Genomic DNA, 27,556 nt, shown 5'->3' with positions numbered 1-27,556 from the left:
GTGATGACAACTATTGAGCATAGACATATACTGATATCATAACATAACAATCTTACTCCATATTTTGAGCATCGATGAGTTGTGCGACTTATGTCCAAACTAATATTTCATGATCCATCAGTTAAAAGCTTTCTAACACATTCGCTTTCATTTATATAATGCTTGCTTTCCTTGAGTATATATAAAAATATTATATTTCACAAGAAATCTCACGCTGAGTACTTATTCTTCATTGCGTCAACTTCTTAGCTCATTACAGAAGTTCAGTTCACACTGAAAGAGATGCATAAATTAATTAGGAATTTTCTAGTTTTATAGCCAGGCTATGAGATTGAAAGAAAACAATCCCAAAAAAATAAATAAAAACTAAGCACAGTCATGTGTGATGACCCGATAGGTCATCTTTAAATTTAATAAATTATTTATGTATTCTGAGACCTCAAATAGAACTATTCTTCATTCCTCGACTTGCGTGTATAATCCGTATAATTTTTCGGAAAGTTTTTATGTGAAAAATAGATTAAAATGTGAAATGGAGCTTTAAAACTCAACTGAGTTGACTTCAGTCAACATTTTGAGCAAACGGACCTTGATCAGTATTTTGACAGTTCCATTAGGTATGTATCGTGATTTGGGACTTGGGCGTATACCCGAAATCGAATTCAAAGATCCCTAGCTCGAGTTATCGCTTTTTGCCAAAAAATAAAAGTTTAAAGGCTTAATGACTTTAAAGAATTGACCAATGTTTGACTTTGTTGATACTGGATCTGTATTTTGGTTTTGAAACCCGGTATAGCTCCATTATTATATTTATGACTTGTCTACCAAATTTGGTGAGAAACAAAGCTGGTTTGACGTGATTCGGACATCCGGTTGTTAAAAATAGAAGTTCTAAAGTTTTATTGAAAATTTTATTTGATTTGGAGTCCGATTCGTAGTTCTAGGCGTTATTTTGGTGTTTGATTGCGTGAGCGAGTTTGTATGATATTTTTGAACTTGTGTGCATAATTGGTTTGGAGTCCCGAGGACTCAGGTGAATTTCGGATAGGCTACGAATGTTTTGAAACTTAAAAAATCTGGTTTTTTGTGCTTCAACTGGTTTCTGGTGTTTCCTTCTTCGCGTTCGCGAAGGTACTCTCGCGAACGGACTGGGAGGGATTTTACCCTACACGAACGCGAAGGGCTGTACGCGAACGCGAAGTGGATGAGGGGCTGCCCTTCGCGAACGCGGACAGTGTATCGCGAACGTGTAGCTTTGTGGACCTGGGGAAGGGGAAACCGATCAGTGCTCTTCGCGAACGCAACACAAGGCTCGCGAATGCGAAGGGTATCTCGTGAACGCGTAGGCTATTTGAGTCATTGCATCGCGAACGCGAGAGGCCCTTCGCGAATGCGAAGAAGGCCTGCCCAGTGATTAAAACAGATCAAAAACGGAATTTTTCCCATTTTTCACAAAAACTCCATTAGAACTCGGTTTAGGGGCGATTCCAAGGAGTTTTTCACGATTTTGAACTGGGTAAGTGTTCTTTATCATATAGTGATTGTATTTCATAAATATATGTCTATATTCATTATTTTATTTCGGATTTAGATAGAAGAAATTGGAATTTTTATAAAATATTTAAAAAATATAAAATGAAGATTTGAAAGTCAGTCCGATGTCAGAATTCGATAATTTTTATATGGTTGAACTCGTATCGGAACGAGTGTTTGGTTTTCGTGAGTTTTTAAGGGATTCGAGATATGGGTTCCACTGTCAATTTTTAAAATAAATTTCAGATTTTAATCCGAAAAATTAATAAATTCGTATGGAATCAATTCCTACGATTTGTTTTGAGTACATTGAATTATTTATGACTAGATTTGAGGATTTCAGACACGAATTCGCGAGGCAAAGGTTTATTGGAAACTTGAATTTGGTTTCAAATCGAGGTAAGTGTCGTGGTTAACCTTGACTTAAGGGAGTATGATTTATTTGTTTATTTGCTACGTGATTTAATGTGCGGATACAATGTATATGTGAGGTGACGAGTACTTATGCGTTGTGGTTGAGTCAAAGCATGCTGGAGGAATTTATTTCATTTTAAATAATTATTTATTTAATTAAGATACTCATGCTTAAGTTTATTATTGGTTATTTGATCGTTATTCATGAAATTTTATTGTTTTAATTATTGTTGAATATGGTGAGAAAGAATATAAAAGCACGAAGAGTGATGTCGTACCATTTATATTATTTATATAATCCTTGTCATGGCGAGAAAGAGTGTAAAAGTACGAAGGTTGATGTCGTGCCATTTTTGAGTGTAAAAGAACGAAGGGTGATGTCGTGCCATTTTCAGAGAGTGTAAAAGCACGAATGGTGATGCCGTGCCAAAATAGAGTTAAAGCACAAAGGGTGATATCGTGCCAAATATTATTATGTATTTATCAAATTATAGGAGGAATGAGAGTAAAAGCACGAAAGGTGGTGCCGTGCCATTTTTATATTATCAGCTGCTCATTTTATCGTTGATGAATTAATTGGCTGCTACGTGACACTTATCCTGCTGAAATTTCTATATCATTTCCCTTCCCATGTTCCCTCCCAATTTATAAATTATTATTTATTGTGTTATTGTTGTTTCATATTTGTATATACTTGTACAAGTTATTTACATATGTGTCTTGTCATAGCCTCGTCACTATTTCGTCGAGGTTAGGCTCGACACTTACGGAGTACACGGGGTCGATTGTACTCATACTACACTCTACACTTCTTGTGCAGATTTTAGAGTTGGTCCCATCGACGTACCATAGACTTGCTCGGATTCAGCTACCCAGAGGAGACTTCGGGTATAACTGTACATCGTCCGCAATTCTGAAGTCCCCTTCTATCTTATCTTAGCTGTGTATTATCTTTTAAATAACTTGAATTTTATTCAGACCATTATTTGTATTATCCTAGTAGCTCGTGTACTTGTGACACCGGATTCGGAATGTATTTTGATGATTCGATTGTTGTGGTCTTTCGCACTTTATTTCAGTAATTGACTTCCGCTTAAATTGATTTGTTTAAAAATGGTTAAGATTTTTCTAACGTTGGGTTGCCTATAAAGTAAAATGTTAGGCGAAATTACGGTCCTGAATGTGAAAATTTCGGGTTGTGACATCATGCCTCAATGTATAATAAAGAATCAAGAAAAATATGCTTTTTAGGGATGCACTTGATTAATAAATTGCAAATAGGTTGAAAAGACTTATGAATCACATATCCTTTTGCAAGTACAAGAAATATAATGTATGATTTCTAGATGTCCTTAAATCTATCAAAGAAAATGCAAAAGCAAGAAAACTTAAAAAAAAGAGAACGTTTCACTTCCAAATAGACGGAGTAACCATTACGAAAAAAATATTAATTAAGAATTATTTTTTTGATACTTGCCCAAATCGTTCCAAATAGATGTCTCGTCAACTTTATAACAATAAAAGTAGCATTTAAAATCGAGCAGCAACAACAACAATGTCCTACATTTTGCATATATGTCAAGCACAATGATAATTTTTTTTGTGCTAAATTTGAAAATGATTAGATTAGTAAAGTTGATGCAATGATCTTACCGCATGTCTCTAATAAAAAGCAAATTGCTGACTGTCCTTATCATCTTCTAGAGCAGTTACATTGGATGTGAGTTGCCACAAAGAATTTACAGTGCCTTTTATGTCATTTATACGATTATTTATTCAAAGAGAATGATAAATGTATTGATAATATAAAATTATTCTATCATGAAAATGAACCTGGTGTGTTGGATTCTTATTAATTTCCTAAAAAATCTTTACGTTTTAAGAGAAATGAAGAGTTATTAATTTGGTGGAAGTCAAAAGGCTTAGATAGTGATAAAATATTCTTTCCAATTAATAATTTACCACAATCATTATTTATCATTTAATAGGATTCACAATTTAATAACCAACTTTATTTTGTGTGCATTTATGTGAAATGATTAATGACTATATTGGTGGAAACGAAATTGGCATATCAAGAGGTTTAGAATAACTAATTATCAGGTGAAAAGCTCTTCCCATTAAGTACATACGTAAGAATAATTTGAAAATGATCGATAGTTAATAAATTAATGAAAAGTAATTTTATTTGGATAATTTAAATGACATTGCACAGAGTACGTCTATAATTTTCTATAAAATTGTCTTCAATCCAAGATGAAAGCATATAATATACAATGAATTGATTAAAATTTGCAGCGTCTCTAAAGCGTATACAATAACGGCTGAACGTATGGCAACCTGTTATTGTGATTATTTCTTTTATGAATGTTGTGAATTATTTATTACCGCAATATTAAGTATAAAACATCATTTAATGTGAGATTATTTTAATTTTAGGTAGAGGATAATTTGGTCATTCAATTTTTGAATGACATTTTAATAATTTAACTTTATCTAAAAAGTGTTCATGCCGGTAACATACAAGTTGGGTTCGCACTCAACATTTCAAAATGACTAATGAGTAAATTATAATTTAATATAAGTTATAATTTCAATTATGAAGTGGCAGACATATGAGTGCTTACGTGGCAGCCAACTAGAAAATAACATACACATGATAAGTTGAAATTTCTTTTTTATTTTATATTTTAAAACGGAGCATAGAAAGAGTCCAAATTATAATTTCTACCTAAACATGACCTCTATCTCATCTGATAATCGCACGGATCAGCTAAAGGTTAGGGCTTTTTGATGATTGATGGAAAAATGAGATCTGTGGAATCCATAGTGGCGGAGCTACCACCGTCTTCTTCCGCAGGAGCGGTGGTCGGAGCAGGAGGCGGCGGTAGTTGGTTGTACGGTTGGCTAGTAGAGTGTCACGGTTTATGGCATAATGTATTGATGATAGTGCCTTCAGCACTATTTGTTGTATACTTGGCTTCCCAAGCCAAGAGAAGCTTCTCGAAAGTTTCCAATGGCAGATCGCATGTAGTCACTGCTCTATATGCCATTCTCTGGCTCGTTAGCTTCTTCAATTTGGCTTGGTCCTCTCTTCAGGTACCTTTTTCTTTTGTGCGGTTTGTATGTTCAATTAAGCGGTTAAGTATGTAATTTATTAAATTTTTGGTTTTGAGATATGTACTTCCTGGAATAATGTTTGTACATGGTGAAATTATTGTTTTTAATTGCTTGAGTCTAGTAAACGATTACAAAATGGAACCTTTGTTTCTAGCTACAATTAGTTTCCTGTCAGTTGTTTCTGGCTATGATTAGAAAATGATTGTCCAAAAACACGTGATTAGTTCTTTCGGAAATGTGGCAATGATCATCTTTGCTATGCTAATTGTCAGAGAATAATATTACTGTTAAGAAACTTAGCTCAAAGTAACAATATAAAACAAGGAAAAATAAGAGATATAGAGAGAAAGAGAGGAGAGATTCTTATTTCATCCATGTATTCAAGTGTCTACAATGTGATGCCCAAACCCTCTATTTATAGGATGATATTTAGGTAATACAAAGGGATTCCATGGACATGGTATTAGCTATTGAGATCATGGGGGAAGATCGAGGTTATGGAGGCGTGGGAGTTACAATTATAATGGTAAGAAGTAGTGGGAGGTTAATGGAGAAGAGTAGCGAGAGTAACTTCTTTAGGAGTTATAGACAACCACTACATAATATAATATTTCATAACACTCCCCCTTGGATGTCTATAGATAATGTGCCTCGTTAAAACCTTACTACGAAAAAATCTCGTGGGAAAAATCTTAGTGAAGGAAAAAGAGTACACATATCTTGTAATACACATTGTTTGTTGCCTCGTTAAAAACCTTGTCTGGAAAATCCAGTGAGATAAAACCTTAGCTAAGGAAAAAGAGTGCATCGCGTATCTTACTCCCCTGATGAAAACATCACTTTACTTTTCGGAAATGACTTTACTTTTCGGAAATGACGCATTCCAATGTCGTATATCAGCTTCTCAAATGTTGAAATTGGAGATGATTCATTGAACAGATCCACCAAATTATCAATCAAATAAATTTGTTGAACATCTATATCACCAATCTGTCGAAGATCATGTCTAAAAAGAATCTGCTTTGTTTTGTCGCCTTCAATATATCCTTCTTCCAATTGAGATAAACAAGCAGCATTATCTTCAATATTATTGAAATCTTCTTTTTCAAAGAAAAATAACACATTTGTTGTGTGTTGAGTCACTTGCTTTATAAGTTGCTTGGCATGACCTGAATTAATAATTGACAGCCTTTGTAGAATATCATAATATGATAATACCCTCACATGCAAATAGGTTGCTTAAAGAACGAACTTCAGCCCTGCATTTGCACAACATCAACAAAACCTTGGCAATGTTTGTTAGAATAAACAAATCTATATCAAAGATTCTTTTTGCAATATAACACTAATCCTTTTGCAATCATTTATCTGTCCGAATTCCATGATAGATTTGAGCTAAAGATCCTCATCAATATTAATAATATTGAGCGCTACATTATATCAACAATATTGTCGACGTTCATTTTATATCGGTTCCATCGTTACCCAATATAGACATAACTTATTGAGATCTCCTTATCTCATTATTTTCAGGTACCTGAGCCTCTCCCATGAGGTCTTTTGACGTGTGTTATGTTGTAGTGCTCTTCTAGAGCACTTGCCTCCTTATTATGACCATCGCGATCATTTGCTCCTCTCCTTCTTCAAGGAACTTTATCTTTGGAACCGATTAGTCTATTACGCTTCATGTGGGCCATAAACTTGTCCATCATGAATTTTATTCTATCCGGAGTATTAGCAGTTGAAATATGACATTTAGCTTTGGGTCAGCAGATGTGTCTGGCAATATTTTGCAAATGAATTATCACTTGAACTTCAAGTTCACATTTTCTTGTACGAGGATCTAGATGTACTCATAATAATTCATTTCATGTATTATTTTCAACTGCCCATTTTCTCTCCCTAATGTTGGCATCACTAACACATATTCCTAACCTTATTTTGGGACACATCTTTGTGCATTGTGGTGGAACAATTAAATGATATAGCACATCCATATTTCTAGATGAAAATTATTTGGTTCCTGACCCTGTACCAATTGTGATATGGAGAATTTATCATAACTTGTTGGCTAGATGCATATAAGTGGTGCTGTATATTAAATAATACACCGCATACCAAATTTCTTTTTGGGAGTTTTGTTCTCATAACCAATGGTTTAGCTATAATCGGAGGCATACAATTTCTGCTAAACCAACTTGGATTTAAACCAGCATTATCAAGATAAATCATCATAATTTACATTCTGGAATTGTGATCTAATAATTTGAGCAAGCAACCTTGCAAAATCCAGACTGCAAGTTGATAACAAACGCACATGTGACCATACAATGGATGCATGTATTAAAATCATATAATAGTAAACGGTCCCCATAGCAGGTGACTGGGCCCATATATATATACATATATATATATATATATATATATATATATATATATATATATATATATATATATATATACATATATATATATATATATATATATATTATTCGTTCCAAAAATCAAGGGATTCACTCCCAACCTTAGCTGGTATATCATGAGAATAAGCAGCACAAGGGAATTCTTGAAAAATCTTCTATTTCTTCAATATATGCCAATGTGAATTCTCAATCAATCTTCGCATCATAATTGATCCGGGATGGCCAACCAGTCATGCCAACTAATATTTATTTCAGTAAACCTCTAGTTTATTTGTGGCATGTGATTCCAGCATCATGCTTATACTTGTGTAGTACAGATAGAAGAAAAATCGGGTAACCTTTCATATTTACCCGTTATGATTATAGTAATATTAAGATATTCAATCTTCCTTTCATTTATAGTCTCAAATGCCAACCACTTTGGCTAATATCTTTGAAACTCAAAAAGTTTCTTTTGAGACTTACTACAACACCAATGCCATAATAATTTTATTTATCGGCTAGTATCAAATTCGCTCTTACGTAGCTCTCAATAATTTTGTACTATAAGATCTTTTATAACACCATCTAAGTGGTGAATTTTTCCTCCACAGAAATTATATTATCAGTGTCACGGTCAAAATCATTATAGACAAGACTTGTTTCTTGCTTTACTTTTGCCTTTAATAATATTTGATAAGGCCTGACAAAATATATCTGTCGTACCATAAGTACGCGACCGAATACATATTCATGTAATCACACATTAAAATTATAATCTTTCTCAAACCTCCCTTAGAGGTGAGTTGTGGTATTTATCTAACCATGCATGAACACGCTTTTGTTCATAATGTTTTATCACATATATATTTCCACATTCTCTTCTAGGAATGAGTCTGCATTTACAATGTTTATCACAAGTCACATTTTCAAGGAATAGACCATAATCATTTGAATGTGCCTCATAGTTACAGGCCACATTGATACACATTTCCTTCATCTTTGAAGGCTTAGTTTGAGAACCCTTATTGTTCTCCTTTTTACAATTACTATAATGATGATTGTTATTATTTTGATCTTTGGCACGCCCACGTTCATTGGTCAACCACTTGTCTTCGTTTAGACTTATTATGCATCGCTATCACATTCACTTCAAGAATGGAGCAAATCAAGTGGGACAAACTTCATGCTTTTTCATGAAAAATACATTATTTTCATAAGTCATCATTATATCATCAATATGGTGCATTGGGACTCAAACCCAATGCCTTACCCATATAAAGGCATGTTATGCCATAATATATTGGGACTCAGACCCAACGTCTTATCATCATAGTGCATCTAAGACTTTAACTTGATGTCTTACCCTCATGGTGTGTTGGGACTTGTGTCCATTGTCTTGCCCTTAACTAATGGCATAATAAGCCAAAGCATGTTAGATCTCACCCTTAAGCCATAATCACTATCGCAGAAAATAACTAAGTTAGAAATAATAAATACAAGTACTGTGACTTGCTTATTTTTCGCTCCACCGAATTGTATTTAATAACGATAACTGACAAAATGTTTGAAAGTATTTTTTACAAGCAAATTAAGTCAGTTAGCATGCATAAAATCAATCAAAAGTTTGTTAAAAGAAAAACTGATCACTTGTATTATGCATACAATTGTAGAAACTAACAAAATTATATTCATCAAGCATGAACAAAATTGAAAGCTTTGCAAAGTTTGGCTTGATATAACTGAGGGTTCAAAAGAATTATCTTTTCATGAAATAATATAAATATCTAAGTATGTATATATATGTTCAACCCATTAGCAACTTAATTATGCTAACCCAATATTTCTATAAAGCTTACAAGTGATTTTAATTCCAACAAGTAATATGGTACACCAACATATTCATGTGACATAAGTATTATAAATTAGTAAGTCACTCTACCAGATTGAAACTATTTTGCTCAAATCTATTTGGCATGTTAATTTCATAGAAACTCACGGAGAGAGAGTAATTATTACATGCTCATTTGCTGAATCAAATCTGACATATAGAGGTATGAGTGCACCACGAAGAATATAAAGATTATACCTCCCTGGATCTCTAGAGAAAGAAAGGTTTACCGCAATACTATCAAGAGAATATATGTACCATGTTGGTGTAGCAATTGTCTAGTACATACTACACCGTCGTGGAAAAACTTGTCCATCCCTGCTATGTACTGTGTGGTTCCAGTTTGCCATTTAAAAAGTAAAAGTATTCTTTTCGTGAACATCCCATAAATCACTTGCGAGAAATGAAATTCAACTTTAGTAAAATTGGAGAAGTCGTGAGAAGTCGTGTTGATAACGTGTTAAAAAACTTAGCTCAGAGTAACAATATAAAACAAGGAAAAACAAGAGACATAGAGAGAAAGAGAGGAGAGATTCTTATTTCATTCATGTATTCAAGTGTCTACAATGTGATGTCCAAACCCTCTATTTATAGGATGATATTTAGGTAATACAAAGGGATTCCATGAACATGGTATTAACTATTGAGATCATGGGGGAAGATCATGGAGGAGGTTATGGAGGTGTGAGAGTTACAATCATAATGATAAGAAGTAGTGGGAGGTTAATGGAGAAGAGTAGTGAGAGTAACTTCTTTAGGAGTTATAGACATCCACTACATAATATAATATTTCATGACAATTACAGATTTTTGATGCACTTATTTATGGTAGCCTCTTCTATAAGAATGTCTGTTCCTGCTTCCTTTAACGTGGAAAGATACAACTCTAATAGTGGTGTTTCCTGTGGAATGATAAGACAAAACAAAGAAACAACAAGCAGAAGGCTAGTAATTTTGCATATGGGGTCATGTTGAATAATTTTACTACAAAAGACGTTATATTGATGGCTGTTATCGTCCAATCTCTGTTTCCAGCATGGGCTACAAATGGTTTTGAAAGCAATTCTATACATTATTATCCCAAAGAAAACCTGAGAAATGAGAACTGACTGGATGCTGGTGCTGTCTATGATGTCTTTTTATATTTAGTATGACAACTTTTTGAGTTTTTTTTGGTCCTTAATGTATTATATGCTTCTCTTAATGGGCTTGACCGTGTAAGAGAGCTTCTTTTTTCCTTTCTCAAGTTGCTATCAAAGGCAACATATGGTTAAAAACATGAGTTCTTTTGGTTCTCGTGAAGAGGAAATCTCCATTTTAATACAATATCTATCATTTTCGATTTTGTATTGATGCTTCTGGGTGTCTGATGTGCAGTGGTCGTTACACATTTGCCTAAAGATCTACCTGTAATTAAGCTAAATTGATTTATCTGTCTATCATTCTCTTCTTTAACCTGTTTTTCCCACAGGCTTGGGAGTGTGCTCCAGCAAAACAATTTGTGTGGAGTGTCCTCTCCTTGTTCACAACATCCGGCATGCTATTTCTTGAAGTAAGCTTGATAGCCTTTCTACTTCGAGGGAACCATGCTAGTGGACGTGAGGCTTTAACACAGACCTTTCTTATCTCAACACTTGCAGTTGGTTTAGACATGTTTCTCAAGGTATGATCTTGTTCTGTTTAATCCCTGAACTTTTGCTTGCCTATTGTTGCAGTTGTTGCAGTTACCATGTCCATGCAATAGCTTAAGGTTAAGTTCGTCGGCTCAGAGGCACATATATGGTATTTCTACTAGGATAATGTAAGAAGTAGAAAAAGAGAATTGGATGTTCAATTTTTATCATGTAATAAGGAAAAAGTATGTGTCCAGTGTGGGAAAATAGAAAAGTTGCAGGGAAAGGGAAGAGGGGACGCGGAAATTGATGTGTCCAGTGTGAGGATATAGGAAAACTGCAGGGAGAGGGAAGAGGGGACACGGAAAGCACGATGAATGAGAGTATACTCGTCTAAGAAAAACCGGTGCCATGGTAAATTGACAATAGCAGCAGACAAATATGTAATCTATTTAGGGTTACTCTTCTCAGTTGAATGCCTTATTTTAACTTTGTTTTTCATTTGTTAATTTGTTAAACCTTTGAAATGTATAAGTTAATTTCTTTTTTATTTCCTTCACTTCTTTTTGTTTTTCTTCAGTAAATTGAAGTTGGAAGCTATACTTTCTCTCTTGTAAAGAATAAGCTTAGAGATTTAAAAAGCTTGATGAAAATAACATCCTATGGCTCAATATTGAATGTCTAACTGTCCTTATTAGACTGTATTTGAAAATGTCCACTTCAGTGAAGGAAAATCGTGGAACTTATATAACAGAAAAGGTTATGGACTGAGTTGTCACTTATCAGTACAACTTATTCTCTTCTCTAGTCCTTAAAGTAAGTGAGTAACTTGTGGATCTCCTTTTCCCCTTGTTAAGAAGGATGGTCTAGTTGCAGGATAGTGGTTGTGCCGGAGTTGATTATGCATGTACAGTCTGAGTTATAGGGAGTCCAAGATGCAATTTACATTCGAAGATAGTCATAAGAGGATTAAAGAAAAAAATCACTCAATCATGAAATACGAGATATAACTTAAGGATTATTGTATCTAGGAAAAAATTATAAGAAGCATATCATTATATTTCTCATCATGTTTTTTTTAATAGGTAAAGTGGTGTATTATAGCACAAAATTAGAATCCCGGCACAAAGCTTGTGCCTGGTTAATTACAAAGCTCAAAACCCTTCTGTACAAAGACAAAACAAAAGGAAGGTTTCCACCAGAATAAGCTCCTATTCCTGTAGAGAATCTATGAACTCTAACATACTATGTTCATCTTTAACAACTTTTAAGTTACACTAAAAAGCCAAAAGCCATAAGCACTTGAATTTAATCTCCGGAACAGTCTGTTTTCCCTTCGAAGCATCTAGCATTTCTTTCCTTCCATATAACCCAACACACACAACTTGGCACTGTCTTCCATACTTTTCTCACCGATTTCTTCAATCCTTCAACCCCCAGCTTGTCAAAAAAACCTTCACGGTGAATGGCATTACAAAATGAACTTTAAATAGGTTGAAAAAAGGGCCCAAATCTGCCTTGTCACGGGGCATTGTAAGAAAAAGATGGCTGCTGTTCTCCTCTGCGCTGTTGCACAAAAAACATCTACTGTCAATATCGAAACCTCTTCTTTGTAGGTTGGTTTGAGTGAGACAGGCATCCTGTGAGACTAGCCACAAAAAAACAGCTGACTTTATAGAGCGCCTACGCCTTCCATAACTGCTTCCAAGGCCAAACTGCGTTGTCGTCCCCTTCATGTTCTTTATGCATTTGTTGGAAATGCCATGAAACTTCAAAACAAGATATTCAATTTGAGGATGGTGTATATATTAGAGAGAACACACAGAACCATAAATAAGAAACATATATTCATCCTTTCCTACACTTGATCTTAGCCAAATGGCTGAGAAAGGCATTCATCCTTTATTATTATTTGCATGATAATATACGTTGTTATCTTCAAACTTTACACCTATATTCGTCAGCAGATGCAATGTCGTGGATTATAATGTGTCCAAGTAAAACTCTTCCCTTCTCTGGAAAAATCTACGTAGCTTTACCCGTTAGTGGGCAAGATGGATTTCTCTAGATCCTAAATTCTAATGAATTTGGGATTAAAAAAATGAACCTACTACATGGAGTGCTTGAAGGAATGAAAAGCGTTTTCACGTTTGTGTATATTTGGCTCACAAAGAGTTCCCGGTAGTTACTTAGTTGAAAAGAATTAATAGATCCTCGCACATAACGAGTTTGAAGGCTCTAATAAAAAAAAGGCATCTATCTCCATTTAAGAACTTGTGAAGACAGAAGCAATTCTTTACAGAACATCAAGATGAAGTGTTTACTTTTGTTTTATTTCTGGTGTAAAGAAAGCTGTGTAGAGGAGGCAGGATCTCTAGTAGACCTGATAGGTGCACTGTAATCTTAGGTTGACATAGCTGGTTTTGTGTTTTCCTTGTAAATATGGCTTGGCAGGAGGCAGAATCTCTAGTAGACCTGACAGGTGCACTGTAATCTTAGGTTGACATAGCTAGTTTTTGTTTTCCTTGTAAATATGGTTTGGCACTGCCCTAGTGTTGTTTTATTTATTAATATACATGTTACCATTATCAAAAAAAAAATGTGTTGAAGGTGTGTTATCATCTCATCTAAATGTTTTAGCTGTTTGAGAGGAGATTTTTTTTTTGGTTTGTAATTATGTCTTAACACCTTTTTTTTTTCCCGGGCCAAGCATGTGGAGATACATTTTTCTTTATGATTGGTGGCGGCGAGATTTGAAACTGTGCGAAATATGACACGGGAAAATTATATTATTGATGTAGTGACAATGAGTCTTATATATATAATACATGTTCTACTCCTACTACATATGGGATTAGGGCTAGTAACATGTAACTATTTTACTACCAAACTAACACTCCCCCTCAAGCCGGTGCATATAAATCATATGTACCGAGCTTGTTACATATATAACTAATACGAGGACCAGTGAGATATTTGGTGAAAATATCAGCAAACTGATCATTCGACTTCACAAATTTTGTAGCAATATCTCCCGAGAGTATCTTTTCTCTGACGAAGTGACAATCAATCTCAATGTGTTTAGTCCTCTCATGGAACACCGGATTTGATGCATTACGAAGGGCAGCTTGATTATCGCACACAAGTTCTATCTGGCTGATTTCACCAAATTTCAACTCTTTGAGCAATTGTTTGATCCAAATTAGCTCACATATTGCCATAGCCATTGCTCGATATTCTGCTTCTACACTAGACCGAGCAACTACATTCTGTTTCTTGCTCTTCCAAGACACCAAATTGCCTCATACTAAAACACAATATCTAGACGTAGAACGTCTATCAGAAGGTGATCCTGCCCAATCAGCATCTGAGTATCCAACGATCTGCTCATGGCCTCGATCCTCAAACAATAAACCTTTGCCTGGAGCCGATTTTATATACCGAAGAATGCAGACAACTGCATTCCAATGACTATCACAGGGTGAATCCATAAACTGACTTATAACGCTCACAGGAAAGGAAATGTCAGATCTAGTCACTGTGAGATAATTTAATTTACCAACCAGCCGCCTATATCTTGCAGGATCGCTAAGCGGCTTCCCCTGTCCTGGTAAAAGTTTAGAATTCGGATCCATCGGAGTGTCAATCAGTCTACAACCTATCATTCATGTCTCCTCAAGAATGTTTAAGGCATACTTCCCCTGTGAGATCACAATACCTGAGCTAGACTGAGCTCAATACCCAGAAAATACTTTAGTCTGCCTAGATCCTTAGTCTGAAAGTGTTGAAAGAGATGTTACTTCAATTTAGTAATACCATCCTGATCATTGCCGGTCAGCATAGACCACCAGACAAATACAGAGACTTGAAGCAGAATGCCGATAAAACACAGAGTGATCAACTTCACTACGAGCCATGCCAAACTCCTAGATAACTGTACTGAACTTACTAAACCATGCTCGAGGAGACTGCTTTAGACCATAAAGTGACTGGCGCAAGCGACATACAAGGCCACGAGACTCCCCCTGAGCAACAAACTCAGGTGGTTGCTTCATATAAACTTCATCCTCAAGGTCACCATGTAGAAAAGCATTCTTAATGTCCAGCTGATAGAGAGGCCAATGACGAACAACAGTCATGGATAGAAAAAGACGGATTGATGCTATCTTAGCCACGGGAGAGAATGTATCATTGTAATCGAGCCCAAATATCTTAGTATATCCCTTGGCAACAAGACGGGCCTTAAGTCGATCAACCTTGACTGCATACAACCAATGACAACCAACAATAGATTTACCTGAAGGAAGAGTAACGATTTCCCAAGTACCACTCGTATGTAAAGCAGACATCCCGTCAATCATAGCATGTCGCCATCCTGGATGAGACAATGCTTCACCTGTAGACTTAGGGATGGAAACATAGGACAAAGAAGATATAAAAGCATAATGGGGTGATGACAGACGATAATAACTTAAATCGACATAATGGGGATTAAGATTTAGTGTGGTCGGTATACCTTTCCGAAGTGCAATCGGTGTACTAGGAAGAGACAAGTTCGCAGTAGGAGCAGGGTCAGGTGCATGACGTGAATCAGCTAGGCCTGATGCTGGGCGCGGATGGCGATGATAAGTCAAGAGTGGTGTTCCTGTGGCTGGGGATCTAGGAGGAGCCACACTAGACTCCTCAACGGTTGGAATGGGTAAGACTTCTGTGGCGGAAGGTGAAGAAGGAGCTATAGTAAACTCTTCAAAGGTCGGTATAGGTAAGACCTCAGATATATCAAGGTAGTCAGAAGAGGTAAAGAAAGGTTAGACTCAAAAAATGTGACGTCCGCTGACATAAGGTACCTCGAAGATCAGGTGAATAACAACAATATCCCTTCTGAACACGAGAATAACCAAGGAAGACACACTTGAGAACACGATGAGCTAACTTATCTTTCCCTGGGGCTAAGTTATGAACGAAACAAGTGCTCCACGAAACAAGTGCTCCCAAAAACATGAGGGGGAAGAGAGTATAAGGGTGACTGGGGAAACAATACTGAATACGGAATCTGATTCTGGATCGGAGATGAAGGCATCCGATTAATCAAATAACAAGTTGTGAGAACTGCATCACCCCAAAAACGCAACGGAACAAGAGATTCAATGAGAAGTGTGCGAGCAGTGTCAATGAGGTGCCTATTCTTTCTCTCTGCAACCTCATTTTGTTGAGGGGTATAAGGACAAGAGGTTTGATGAATAATTCGTTGAGAAGTCATAAATTGCTGAAATTGAGAGGATAAATATTCAAGGCATTATCACTGCGAAAAGTGCGAATAAAAACACCAAATTGATTTTTGATTTCAGCACAAAAATTCTGGAATATAGAAAACAACTCAGAACAATCTTTCATTAAGAAAAACCAAGTACATCTTGAATAATCATCAATGAAACTAACAAAATAACGAAATCCCAAGGTTGAACTGACTCTACTAAAACAGACTCTGCATGACTCTCAATATTACGAGGAAAGGAGACTCGGGTATGTTTCCCGAGTTGACACGACTCACAATCTAATGTAGATAAACTAGATAAACTAGGCACCATCTTCTGAAGCTTGGATAAACTTGGATGTCCTAAACGTTTGTGAATTAGGTACGAAAGATTTGTAACTAGACATGCCTTACAGGGATTGAGTGAGTTAAGGTAGTAAAGGCCTTCTGATTCAAGTCTTGTGCCAATCGTCTGTCCCGTACTGCGGTCCTGCATAATAAAAAAATCATCAATAAAATATATACCACAATGGAGGGCACGAGTCAAATGACTAACAAATGCAAGACTAAAAGGACAGCCAGGGACATAAAACGGAATCTAGAGTGACAAAGGATAAAGGATTAGCTTGTTCAACTCCTTTTTGCTTTAGTTTGAAACCCATTGGCTAAAGTAACGGTGGGAAGAGACTGTGGAATACACAATATTTGACAAAAGTGATTTATTACCAGAGATATGATCAGAAGCGCCCAAGTCCACGACCCATGGTCCAACTGGGAAACACAAGCAAAAGAATTACCAGCAACAAAAGTATCAGTCTGAGCAATTAAGGCTACTTGTGGAGATGTCTGTTTACATGCTCGGTACTGAAGAAGTTCATTATATTCCCCTTCAGATAAAGAAAATCCCGGGTTACCTGTAGTCTCGGTTTGAGCAACATAAGCATTTTTGGGTGGTCGACCATGTAAAGAATAGCACACTTCACGAGTGTGTCCAAATTTATGACAATAAGAACACTTAGGTCTAGATCTTCCAAAACGACCTCCCCCTCTCTATTCTCCATAGATTGAGATGCCCGATTTTCCACTGTTTGGATGCGAGAATAGAGGAGTCAAGTGTCTTTGATGAGATCACTAGGTGACTTGGTGCTGCAGCAAGGCGAAGTAATCGAGAGAATAATTCATCAACTGTAGGGACAATCAGTGTTGTCAAAGACGCGCTTAAAGCGCGCTTAAGCCCTGAACTGAGGCTCAAAACATGTTGAGCGCTTCGCCTCGCTTTGCGAGCGCTTCAGTGCCGCATCAAGGTTCTAAGGCATACTTTTCCTTGCCAATGAGTGTGATCCTGAAAAGGCGACACTAAGCAATTGATATTTCACTTTGTCGTAATTTGTTTTCAATTTCTTTGTCCATATATTTGTTATTTATGCTTATAATTATTGGTCTTGGATTACATATACAAATTTTTACTTTTTCTCCAGTTGCGCATTTTTTCATTAAAGTCCACGCTTTATTTCCGCTTTGCGCTTAAAGCCCCAATAGACCTTTTAGAGCTTTTTTGCGCTTTTCGCCTTTAATAACACTGGGGACAGTCGGACTAACCAAAATCTGGTCACGTACTGAATCAAGGTCATTAGGAAGTCCAGCGAGCGTAAGAACTAGAAACATCTTCCGTCGTTGCTCTTGTTGCTTTTCAATACTAGCAGAAACTGGCATCAGCTTCTCAAATTCTTCCATGACTGCTTGTACTTGTCCCAAGTAAGTAGACATATCCGATTCCTGTTTCTTCAAGTTTGTCATTCGCGATATCACATCATAAAAACGAGATATATCATTAGTGTATAAAGTACGAGCTTTTTCCCAAACTAAATAACATGCCTGGAGTGGGCGAAACAAAGTCATCAATTTGGAATCAATAGATCGCCACAAGATACTACATAACTGCGCATCAATCTTTTCCCACTGTACTTTGGCCTTTTCAGCTCTCTCACTCGCCTGTTTGGTTAAGTGATCTTGAACACCTTGACCTTTACACCATAACTCAACAGACGAGGCCCAAGATAAATAATTTGAACTCCCAAGTAGGGGTTCAGAAGTAATCATCAAGACTGAATTTCCAACTCCACTGTTTTTGGAACCAAAAGCATCAAGTCCGAGAGACATGGTTGGATTGAAGAGAGTGTAGCAAAAAATATCAGCAAATAACAGAAGAAATGTGGGTACTTCTGCCAGAAAAATACTGTAGCTGTCGGAAAACTATTGTAGTTGCTGGGAAATTTTCAAAGTGCTCGGCATCAAAAAATAAAAGCACGGGTAGGCTCGGAATTACAAGTAGGTCCGATTGTTCTGAAGAAGGATTTTCAAAAAGTGGCCGGAAAGGGCTCCACGCGCCGGCGCGCGGAGTATATCTCGCCGGAAATTTTTTTCTCCGGGAGGCGCATGGCAGCGCGTGAGAGGTCGTCTACCGGAGGTGTTTGTTGGGGTTTGGTCGCCGGGGTTGGGGGACCTTGTGGTTGTGTTGGTTTTTGCACAACACCGATGAAAATTGGTTTTTACGAAAAACAGCCCTAAAAGGTCGCCGGAATTGAAGCACAACAACTATTTCGGCTGGGTTTTCCTTCCCGGATGTTTTCTCACTGCCGCTCTGATACCATGTGAGAAATATGACACGGAAAAATTATATTATTGATGTATTGACGATGATACAATGAGTCCTATATATATAATACATGTTCCACTCCTACTACATATGAGATTAGGGTTATTTACATGTAACTATTTAACTACCAAACTAATAAAAACCAGGATTTTTATCGCTTTCACACCATGCTAAAGTGTGTGAGCGCCTCATATTAAAGCTTAAGTTGATAAAGAGGAGTCATTCTTATTATTATTAATTATAAATATGTCGAAACAGCACTTTTCCTTTAAAGAAAGAAGAGGCATCTGGCACAAATTGAGTTTGAAAGTCAGAAGTTTCAGTAGCTTGTGCTGGTTATATCTTCTATGATGCTTCTTGTGTGCCTCATGAGGATCAGGATTCATGTCAGCATTCAGCACCTCTGTGATGCTTCTTGTGTGCCTCATCTGTGCTAAGAGTAGTACACCCTTTTCTTGTGAATTATATTATACTAGAGGTATTGATGCATGCTATTCATTCTTCCAGGGGATCTACCTATTTGGATTTGGTATTCAGTTGTTTGATGTTAGCACCAATGGCTCGCAATGGGCCTTATGGGTTGTCCACAAGCTGCTGCTAACCGGAGTATATGGCCTCATCTTTTTTATGTATCGATCTAGATGGAGAGAAAGGTTGCCAGGTGAGTTTCACCTTATGAATTTATGTTGGGTTTTCTATGAGCTGACATAATTGCATCCTTACTATTAATATCTTTCTGTCATTGCAGCAAGACCTGCATTCCAGAAGTATATTTCCATCATGTTTTGCTTAAATGCGACTGCTTTGCTTGCATGTGCACTTGCAGCACATGGGGCTGGATTTGGATTATGGTATGCCATCTTTAGTGAATTCACTTGATAATCTTTGTCATTTGATGTTTCTTTGTTCTCTAATGTGATTAAAAAGGACATTCATTTTTCGTAAAAATTACTTGAGGGCAATCGTTATCATATTGGAACCAATGTAGGATGAGTTCAGAGGTTGGGGATATTACCTGCAATTTGCCAAGTGGAACTAAACTTGGGCGCAAAGATTTTTTTTTTTAAACAAAAAATAAAAATAAAAAATGGTGTAGCTTTTAAGCTCCTTCGCTGCATCTTTAATGTAACTCAGGGAACGGTATGACAAGAAATGTGATTTACAACCAGAAAAAAAAAGTTTGTAAAAAAAATTGTTAGTGGAGAAATCCATTTTTTCTCGTTGCTGTCTCGTCCAAAAGGTTATATTCAACTTACGTAAACCTAGTTTTATGCATGAAGCAGCTGTAACTTGAACAAATTGCACTGTCTTTTTCATGCTATAATAATAACGATCTTGCAATCAGAAGTTGGTTAAAACCACTAAATGGTTTATGCTTAAGTTACTTTTAGCTTACTGAGTGATCCTCACTTTGCATCATAGGTTGTACAATATCACGGTCATCTGTTACCATGCCATGTACCTTCCTCTTCTTTATGTTACTTTTCTCGCGGACTTTTTCCAGGTATCGTCAATTCATTTATTCATCCTCGCTGGTTTCCGATCTTTATGTCCTTGACCTGCAAAGCGCAAACAGAACTCTTAAACAAATATATCCAAAATCTTTCTACATAGAGATATTTGTAAAAGCTTACCTGCTTTGTCTAAATCATGCGTGCAGGAGGATGACTTGCATCTGGAGAATGTATACTACTCAGAAATGAAAGATGCTGGCTTCTTTGATGTCGATTGGGAGTAATTCAGCAAGTACTTCTGAATAATGAGGTGAATTTGGTGTTGTAAATGTGTAAATATGTATTAGTAACATTTTAGAAAATTCAGAAAATCAAAAATTAATTTTCCTTCAAGTTAAGTAACTTCGCGAGGATTCTACCACTATTCGCTCTATGCTAAATATTCTAGAGCAAAAAGATATAACACATGCATACGTGGAAGAAGTTCCTAAAGTTATGATGATTGATGCCAACACTTTTGTAGAATGATGTTCATTGTTTATTTCGATATTAAGACTAACACCCAAAATTTTTGGAAAGAATAAAAAATTCATTAGCACTTGCATCATATTTTTTTTGACAAGAGTGGGTTGCTCTAGTGGTAAGCACCCTTTACTTCCAACCAAGAGGTTCTGAGTTTGAGTCACCCCAAGAGCAAGGTGGGGAGTTCTTGGATGGAAGGAGCCGAGGGTCTATCTGAAACAGCCTCTCTACCCCAAGGTAGGGGCAAGGTCTGCGTATTATACTGGGTGGTGGTTGTTGTTGCAGCATATTTTTATATCTTGAAATGGATTATGTGCTGTGATCTCTCAATACTATTTTATCTGTTTTGGATTGTGCATAGATAGATTTGTTAGATCATAGATGATAACAATGGGACCGTGTATTTACACTTTTGCAAGCTAGTTCATTTTTACGTTCTTTCTTCACACAAATCATGTACTATCTTGAACTTCACATGCTGTGAAGCCAATGTCTGGAATTTGCTTTCTTCAGACGAATCCTAAACCTAATTAAGTTGCATCCAACCTTAGGATATATCTGAGTATGTGATTTAACTAAATCCAGAAGCTGATAGTGAAGAGGGGACCAAATCCAGTTTAGGTAATCACGTCTATGTCAAACAACGTGGACTGGTCAAGAACATACCTTTTTGAATATATAATCCAGGGGCTACGAAACTTAGAGAAACAAGTGTGACAAATTTTTACCATATTGTCTGAAAGGATCCCAGGTACTCTACCAGCTGATACTGAAAGAAACCCCAAAGAAACAGTGAATGTTGTAACTCTGAGAAGCGGGAAAGTGTTGAAAGAGCCCATCCCTATCCAAAAAGAGGTGGTACCTGAAAAGAAAGTGGGGAGCAGCTGAAAAATGAAGTTGATAAGAAGAAAAAAGGTAAGAAGGGAACTGAGAAAAAGAAGAAGGAAGAGAATTCAAGAAGGGATGAATCTGAAGAGAGCAAGCACATGCCTGCTTTACCTTTTTCCCAAAAGCTTTATAGAGAGAAGCTGGACAAGAAATTTGAGAGATTTCTGGATATGCTAAAACAAGTTAATATAAATTTTCCATTCATAGAGGTGTTCTCCCAAATGCAAGCTTATGCCAAGTTCTTGAAGGAAATCCTTACAAAGAAGAGAAAGATAGAAGAGACATCAATGTCAAGCTCACAGAGCATTGCAGTGCAATCTTACAAAATAAACTCCCACAAATTTGAAGATCCAGAGGAGTTTTACTATACCTTGCTCTTTAGGCATTATTAATTTTGATAAGTCACCTCATTTATACATTCACATAGACATCATATTACACGTGCCTAATTTAAGCATTTCTAAAGGATGCCAATTCAGACCCGCAAAAGTGTTATTCATCCAAATTTAAGTTTTATTGCTTGAAATTTAATTTATAGTCACTCAACTATCTCGAACAAATTCATCTTAACGAACACAAACTTTGTGGACAGCCATAAAACTTTTTAAACCTATTAACTTATCAAAAAATGTTGCCTATCCAGAGGTCTCGGTTCGAAATTTGAGAACGAGTCCACTTTGGTAGGGCACAATAAAATCTCCATGTACAGTGGGCTCTGGATTATTCCGAATACCAAGTGGTAAAAAAAGAAAAAGAAAATGCAGCATCTCAAGGTTTGGTGGCCCATACACAATTTAATCCTTAGTACTGTTGGAAAGATAGAGATAGAGGAGACTTCAAGAATCAATTCTATTGTGCAAAAAGTCAGTTGTGTTACGAAAATAATTATGTCGTGGATGTCCATTTATTACTCCGCTATAGATAATCTTTCTGAAGAAGATTATTCATTTAGTACTCTGTTGAAGTTTATCTACAAGCAGTTGATGCAGACAGGTTGCAAGCAGCTCAATGATATGATTTGCAGTAGCTTCTTATTAAACAGGCAGGTTGCAAGCAGCTCATGCAGACAGCTTACAAGCAGGTAAAGAAAAGCCTTGCAGCTGCTTCCTGAAAAGCCTCACAGCTGCTTCATTTCTTCTATAGTTAGAGGAGTTTTCATTTCATTATGTACATAAGTTTGAATAATATATCAATCTCTCTCTATACTTGTCTTCCGTTTATTTACTTTACAGTTTTTATTTTATAACACGTTATCAGCACGAGACTCTGCCATCTCGAGCAAATACTTTAAAAGTATCACAGGTACAAATTTTCTTTTTCTAAATAATGTCAAATCTTTCTAAACTTGAATTTTTAGCCCTGGATATATCAGGCAAAAGTTACATGTCTTAGGTGCTTGATGCCGAAATTCATCTTGATGCGATGGGTCTGGCAGACACCATCAAGGACAAAAATCAGGCATCAATCCAAGACTGTGCCAAAGCAATAAAATTTCTACGTCATCACCTTGATGAGAGCCTGAAAATGGAATATCTTACTGTTAAAGATCCAGTCATATTGTGGGATAATTTGTAAGATAGATATGACCACCTGAAGATGGTCGTTCTTCCACAGGCACGATATGATTGGACTCATTTAAGGCTACAAGATTTTAAATCTATCAGTGAGTATAATTCTGCTATGTTCAGAATTATTTTCCAATTAAAATTATGAGGTGATAATATTACTGATCATGATATGTTGGAGAAAACTTTTATCATTTTTCATACCTTGAACATGCTCCTGCAACAGCAATATCGAGAGATGATATATGAGACGAACTTCCACCAAACTAAGCGTGGAAGAGGACGTGGCCCTAGTCGTGGTCATGGCCGTGGTCGGGGAAGAAACACTAATCATGGTAATAATAATGCACCAAAGAACCATACTCACCACCAGCAGTGGAAAAGGAAAGAACAAAAGCATGAAGCGGTGCAAGCAGCAAACGTAGAAAATGCATGCTATAGATATGGAGGAAAAGGGCACTGGTCACATACATGTCGTACGCCAAAGCACCTGGTTGAGCTGTATCAAGCCTCCATGAAGAAGACTGAGAGAAATGCTGAAACAAATTTTATTTCTGAAGATAATTTAAACTTCATGCACTTGGATGTAGCTGATTACTTTGCACTCCTGAAAGGAGAAACAAGTCATGTGATCGGTGATTAATCTATAGAGATGTAAATATTTTAATTTTTGTTATTTGTAGTAGATAATATGGACTTCTATTTCTATTTCTATTGTGCGCTAATAATGTTTACTATCATATTTATTTTGTTTATATCATTTTGAAGAATATAGATAATCCTCAAATTATGTTTGGATCAAAGACCAATCATGAAGATATTTGTGTAATTGATAGTGGAATAACTCATGCCATATTCAAATATCAGAAATACTTTTCTTATTTGTATAAGGAAAAAGCAAATGTTTCTATAATTTCTGGTAATATAAGTTTGATTGAAGGCTCCGAAAGAGCTATTGTATTTCTGTCTAAGGGAACAAAACTTATTATAGAGAATGCATTATTCTCCTCCAAGTCCCGAAGAAACTTATTGAGTTTTATGGATATCCGCCGAAATGGGTATCATGTTGAGACGATAGATGAAATGAATATGAAATATCTTTATATTACAAAGAATGTTGCTGACCAGAAGTGCATTGTAGAAAAGTTACCAACTTTATCTTCTGGCTTATACTATTCAAAGATTAATATAGTTGAAACACACTCTATCGTAAATCGAAAGTTTACTGATTCAAATACTTTTGTGCTTTAGCATGGCCGTTTGGGCCATCCTGGATCAATAATGATGAGACGAATTACTGAAAATTCGAGTGGGCATCCATTAAAAAACCTGAAGATTCTTACAAATGATGAATTTCCTTGTGATTCTTTTTATCAATGCAAAATGATCACTAGACCATCACCAATAAAGGTTGGCATTGAGTCCCCTGCCTTTTTAGAGCGTATACATGGGGATATATGTGGACCTATTTACCCACCAAGTGGGTTGTTCAGATATTTTATGGTCCTAATAGATGCATCTTCAAGACGGTCTCATGTGTGCCTACTATCATCTCGCAACCTGGCGTTTGCAAAGTTATTAGCCCAAATAATTCGATTAAGGGCACAATTTCCAGATTATCCAATAAAAGCTATTCGCCTTGATAATGCTAGAGAATTCCCATCTCAAGCTTTTGATGATTATTGTTTGTCAGTTGGGATAAAAATTGAACATCCTATAGCTTATGTTCATACTCAAAATAGCCTTGTAGAGTCATTTATTAAACACCTACAGTTGATAGCAAGACCACTACTTATGAAAATAAAATTGCCCACTACTGTTTGGGGCCATGCTATCTTGCACGCAACATCACTTATCCGTCTCAGACCGACTTATTATAATAAATATTCTCCATCACAATTAGTTTTTAGTCATGAACCAAATATTGCCCATCTACGAATTTTTGGATGTGTTGTATATGTGCCAGTAGCACCACCACATCGCAGTAAGATGGGCCCGCAAAAAGGTTAGGAATATATGTTGGGTTTGAATCACCCTCTATTTTTCGCTATCTTGAACCATTGACGGGAGATTTATTTACTGCTCGATTTGCAGATTGTCAATTTGATGAAATAAATTTCCCACAATTAGGGGGAGAGAAAAAGGAAATCAAAAGAGAAATTGTGTGAAAAGTTTTATCATTATCTCACTTTGATCCACGTACCCCTATATGTAGTAATCAGGAGGTCCAAAAGATCATCCATTTACAGAATATAGCAAATCAAATGCCATACGCATTTACTGATTTGAAAAGGATAACTAAGTCACATATCCCCGCAGAGAATGTGCCTATCTGAATTGATGATCCAGCATGACCATATACTAGCATGGGAGCTAGTGAACCCAAAGCACGCCTGAAGTGTGATAGGCCTTTGGGTTCTAAGGATCGAAATCCTAGAAAAAGAAAATCGACAAATGATCAAAATGATAGTATGAAGGGATATCCTGAAGAGACCCAAGATCTGATTAGTTCTGAGATTCCTGAAGAAATCAATAAACCCGAGACTCAAGTGAGTGAGGAACTTTTAATAAGTTCTACTAGTGATGGGATTAATTTAAATCGATCTGAAATAGTGGTGGATAATATTTTTGCATATAATATTGCACTTAACATTATGCAAGATAGTGAGAATCTTGAACCCCGATCTGTCGAAGAATGTCGACAAAGATCTGATTGGCCAAAATGGCAAGAGTCAATTCAATCGGAATTGAAGTCACTTGCTAAAAGAGAGGTCTTTGGACCAGTAGTCCAAACACCTGCTGGTATAAAGCAGTTGGTCATAAATGGAATTTTGTGCGAAAAAGGAATGATAAAAATGAAGTTGAAAGATACAAGGCTCGCCTTATTGCACAAGGATTCTCACAACGACCTGGAGTCGATTATGAAGAAACATATTCACCCGTTATGGATGCCATAACATTTCGATATCTCATCAGTTTAGCCTTACGTGAAAGGCTTGAAATACATCTAATGGATGTGGTTACAGCTTATCTATACGGGTCACTTGATAATGAAATTTACATGAAAATACCTGAAGGATTTAAAATGCCTGAAGCATATTCAAAATCTCGGGAAATGTACTCAATCAGATTACAAAGATCTTTGTACAGTTTAAAGCAATCTGGGCGCATGCGGTATAATCGCATCAGTGAATATTTGCTAAAAGAGGGTTACATAAATGATGTTATTTGTCCATATATTTTTATAAAGAAAATGGCTTCAGAATTTGTTATACTTGCTGTTTATGTTGATAACATAAATCTTGTTGGAACTCCAAAAGAGCTCCAAAAGGCAATTGAATATCTTAAGAAAGAATTTGAGATTAAAGATCTTGGAAAGACAAAACTTTGTCTTGATATGCAAATTGAACATTTAGCAGACGAGATCTTTATCCATCAATCTGCTTATACAGAAAGGGTCTTAAAACACTTTTACATGGACAAAGCACACCCATTGAGTACACTGATGGTTGTTCGATCACTTGAAGTGAACAAAGATTTGTTCCGACCTCCAGAAGAGGATGAGGAACTCCTTGGTCCCGAAGTATCCTATCTTAGTGCAATTGGTGCATTAATGTATCTTGCTAATGTTACAAGGCCTGACATAGCATTTTCTGTTAATTTACTAGCAAGATATAGTTCTTCTCCTATACGGAGATATTGGAACGAGATTAAGCATATATTGCGATATTTAAAGGAAACTCTTGATATGGGTTTGTTTTATGCCAACAAAGATAGTGCAGATCTTGTTGATTATGCAGATGCATGTTATTTATCTGATCCTCATAAAGCTAGATCTCAAACCGGGTACGTGTTTACATGTGGAGGTACTATCATATCATGGCGTACCACAAAGCAATCTATTGTTGTTACTTCTTCAAATCATGCTGAAATAATAGCTATTCATGAAGCAAGTAGGGAATGCGTATGGTTGAGATCAATAATTTATTTTATTCGAGAAAAATATGGTCTGGAATATGAGAAAAGACCCACAATTTTATACGAAGACAATGCTGCATGCATAGCCCAATTGATGAGAGAATTTATAAAAGGAGATAGAACGAAGCACATTTCACCAAAATTATTCTACACACACGATCTTCAGAAAAATGATGACATTGATGTGCAACAAATCCGTTCATGTGACAATCTAGCAGATTTATTCACTAAATCTTTGCCAACTTCAACTTTTGAGAAGATGGTAT

The 27,556-nt window shown here is 36.2% G+C and overlaps 1 protein-coding gene across 1 annotated transcript; it reads left to right on the top strand.

The window, feature by feature from the left end:
* The first annotated feature begins 4,628 nt into the window (after positions 1–4,628).
* On the top strand, positions 4,629–20,905 carry LOC107760265 (protein CANDIDATE G-PROTEIN COUPLED RECEPTOR 2). The gene is made up of 6 exons (XM_016578293.2): positions 4,629–5,046; positions 10,832–11,023; positions 19,391–19,544; positions 19,632–19,734; positions 20,306–20,387; positions 20,544–20,905. The coding sequence occupies exons 1-6, from the start codon at positions 4,741–4,743 to the stop codon at positions 20,619–20,621; spliced, it is 915 nt and encodes a 304-aa protein (XP_016433779.2). The 5' UTR covers positions 4,629–4,740; the 3' UTR covers positions 20,622–20,905.
* Positions 20,906–27,556: the final 6,651 nt, after the last annotated feature.

The sequence above is a fragment of the Nicotiana tabacum genome, chromosome 19 (assembly GCF_000715075.1).
Source record: "Nicotiana tabacum cultivar K326 chromosome 19, ASM71507v2, whole genome shotgun sequence".
Classification (NCBI taxonomy): domain Eukaryota; kingdom Viridiplantae; phylum Streptophyta; class Magnoliopsida; order Solanales; family Solanaceae; genus Nicotiana; species Nicotiana tabacum.
The sequence above is the reverse complement of the archived record's forward strand: the minus strand, read 5'-3'. Positions and strand labels throughout refer to the sequence as shown.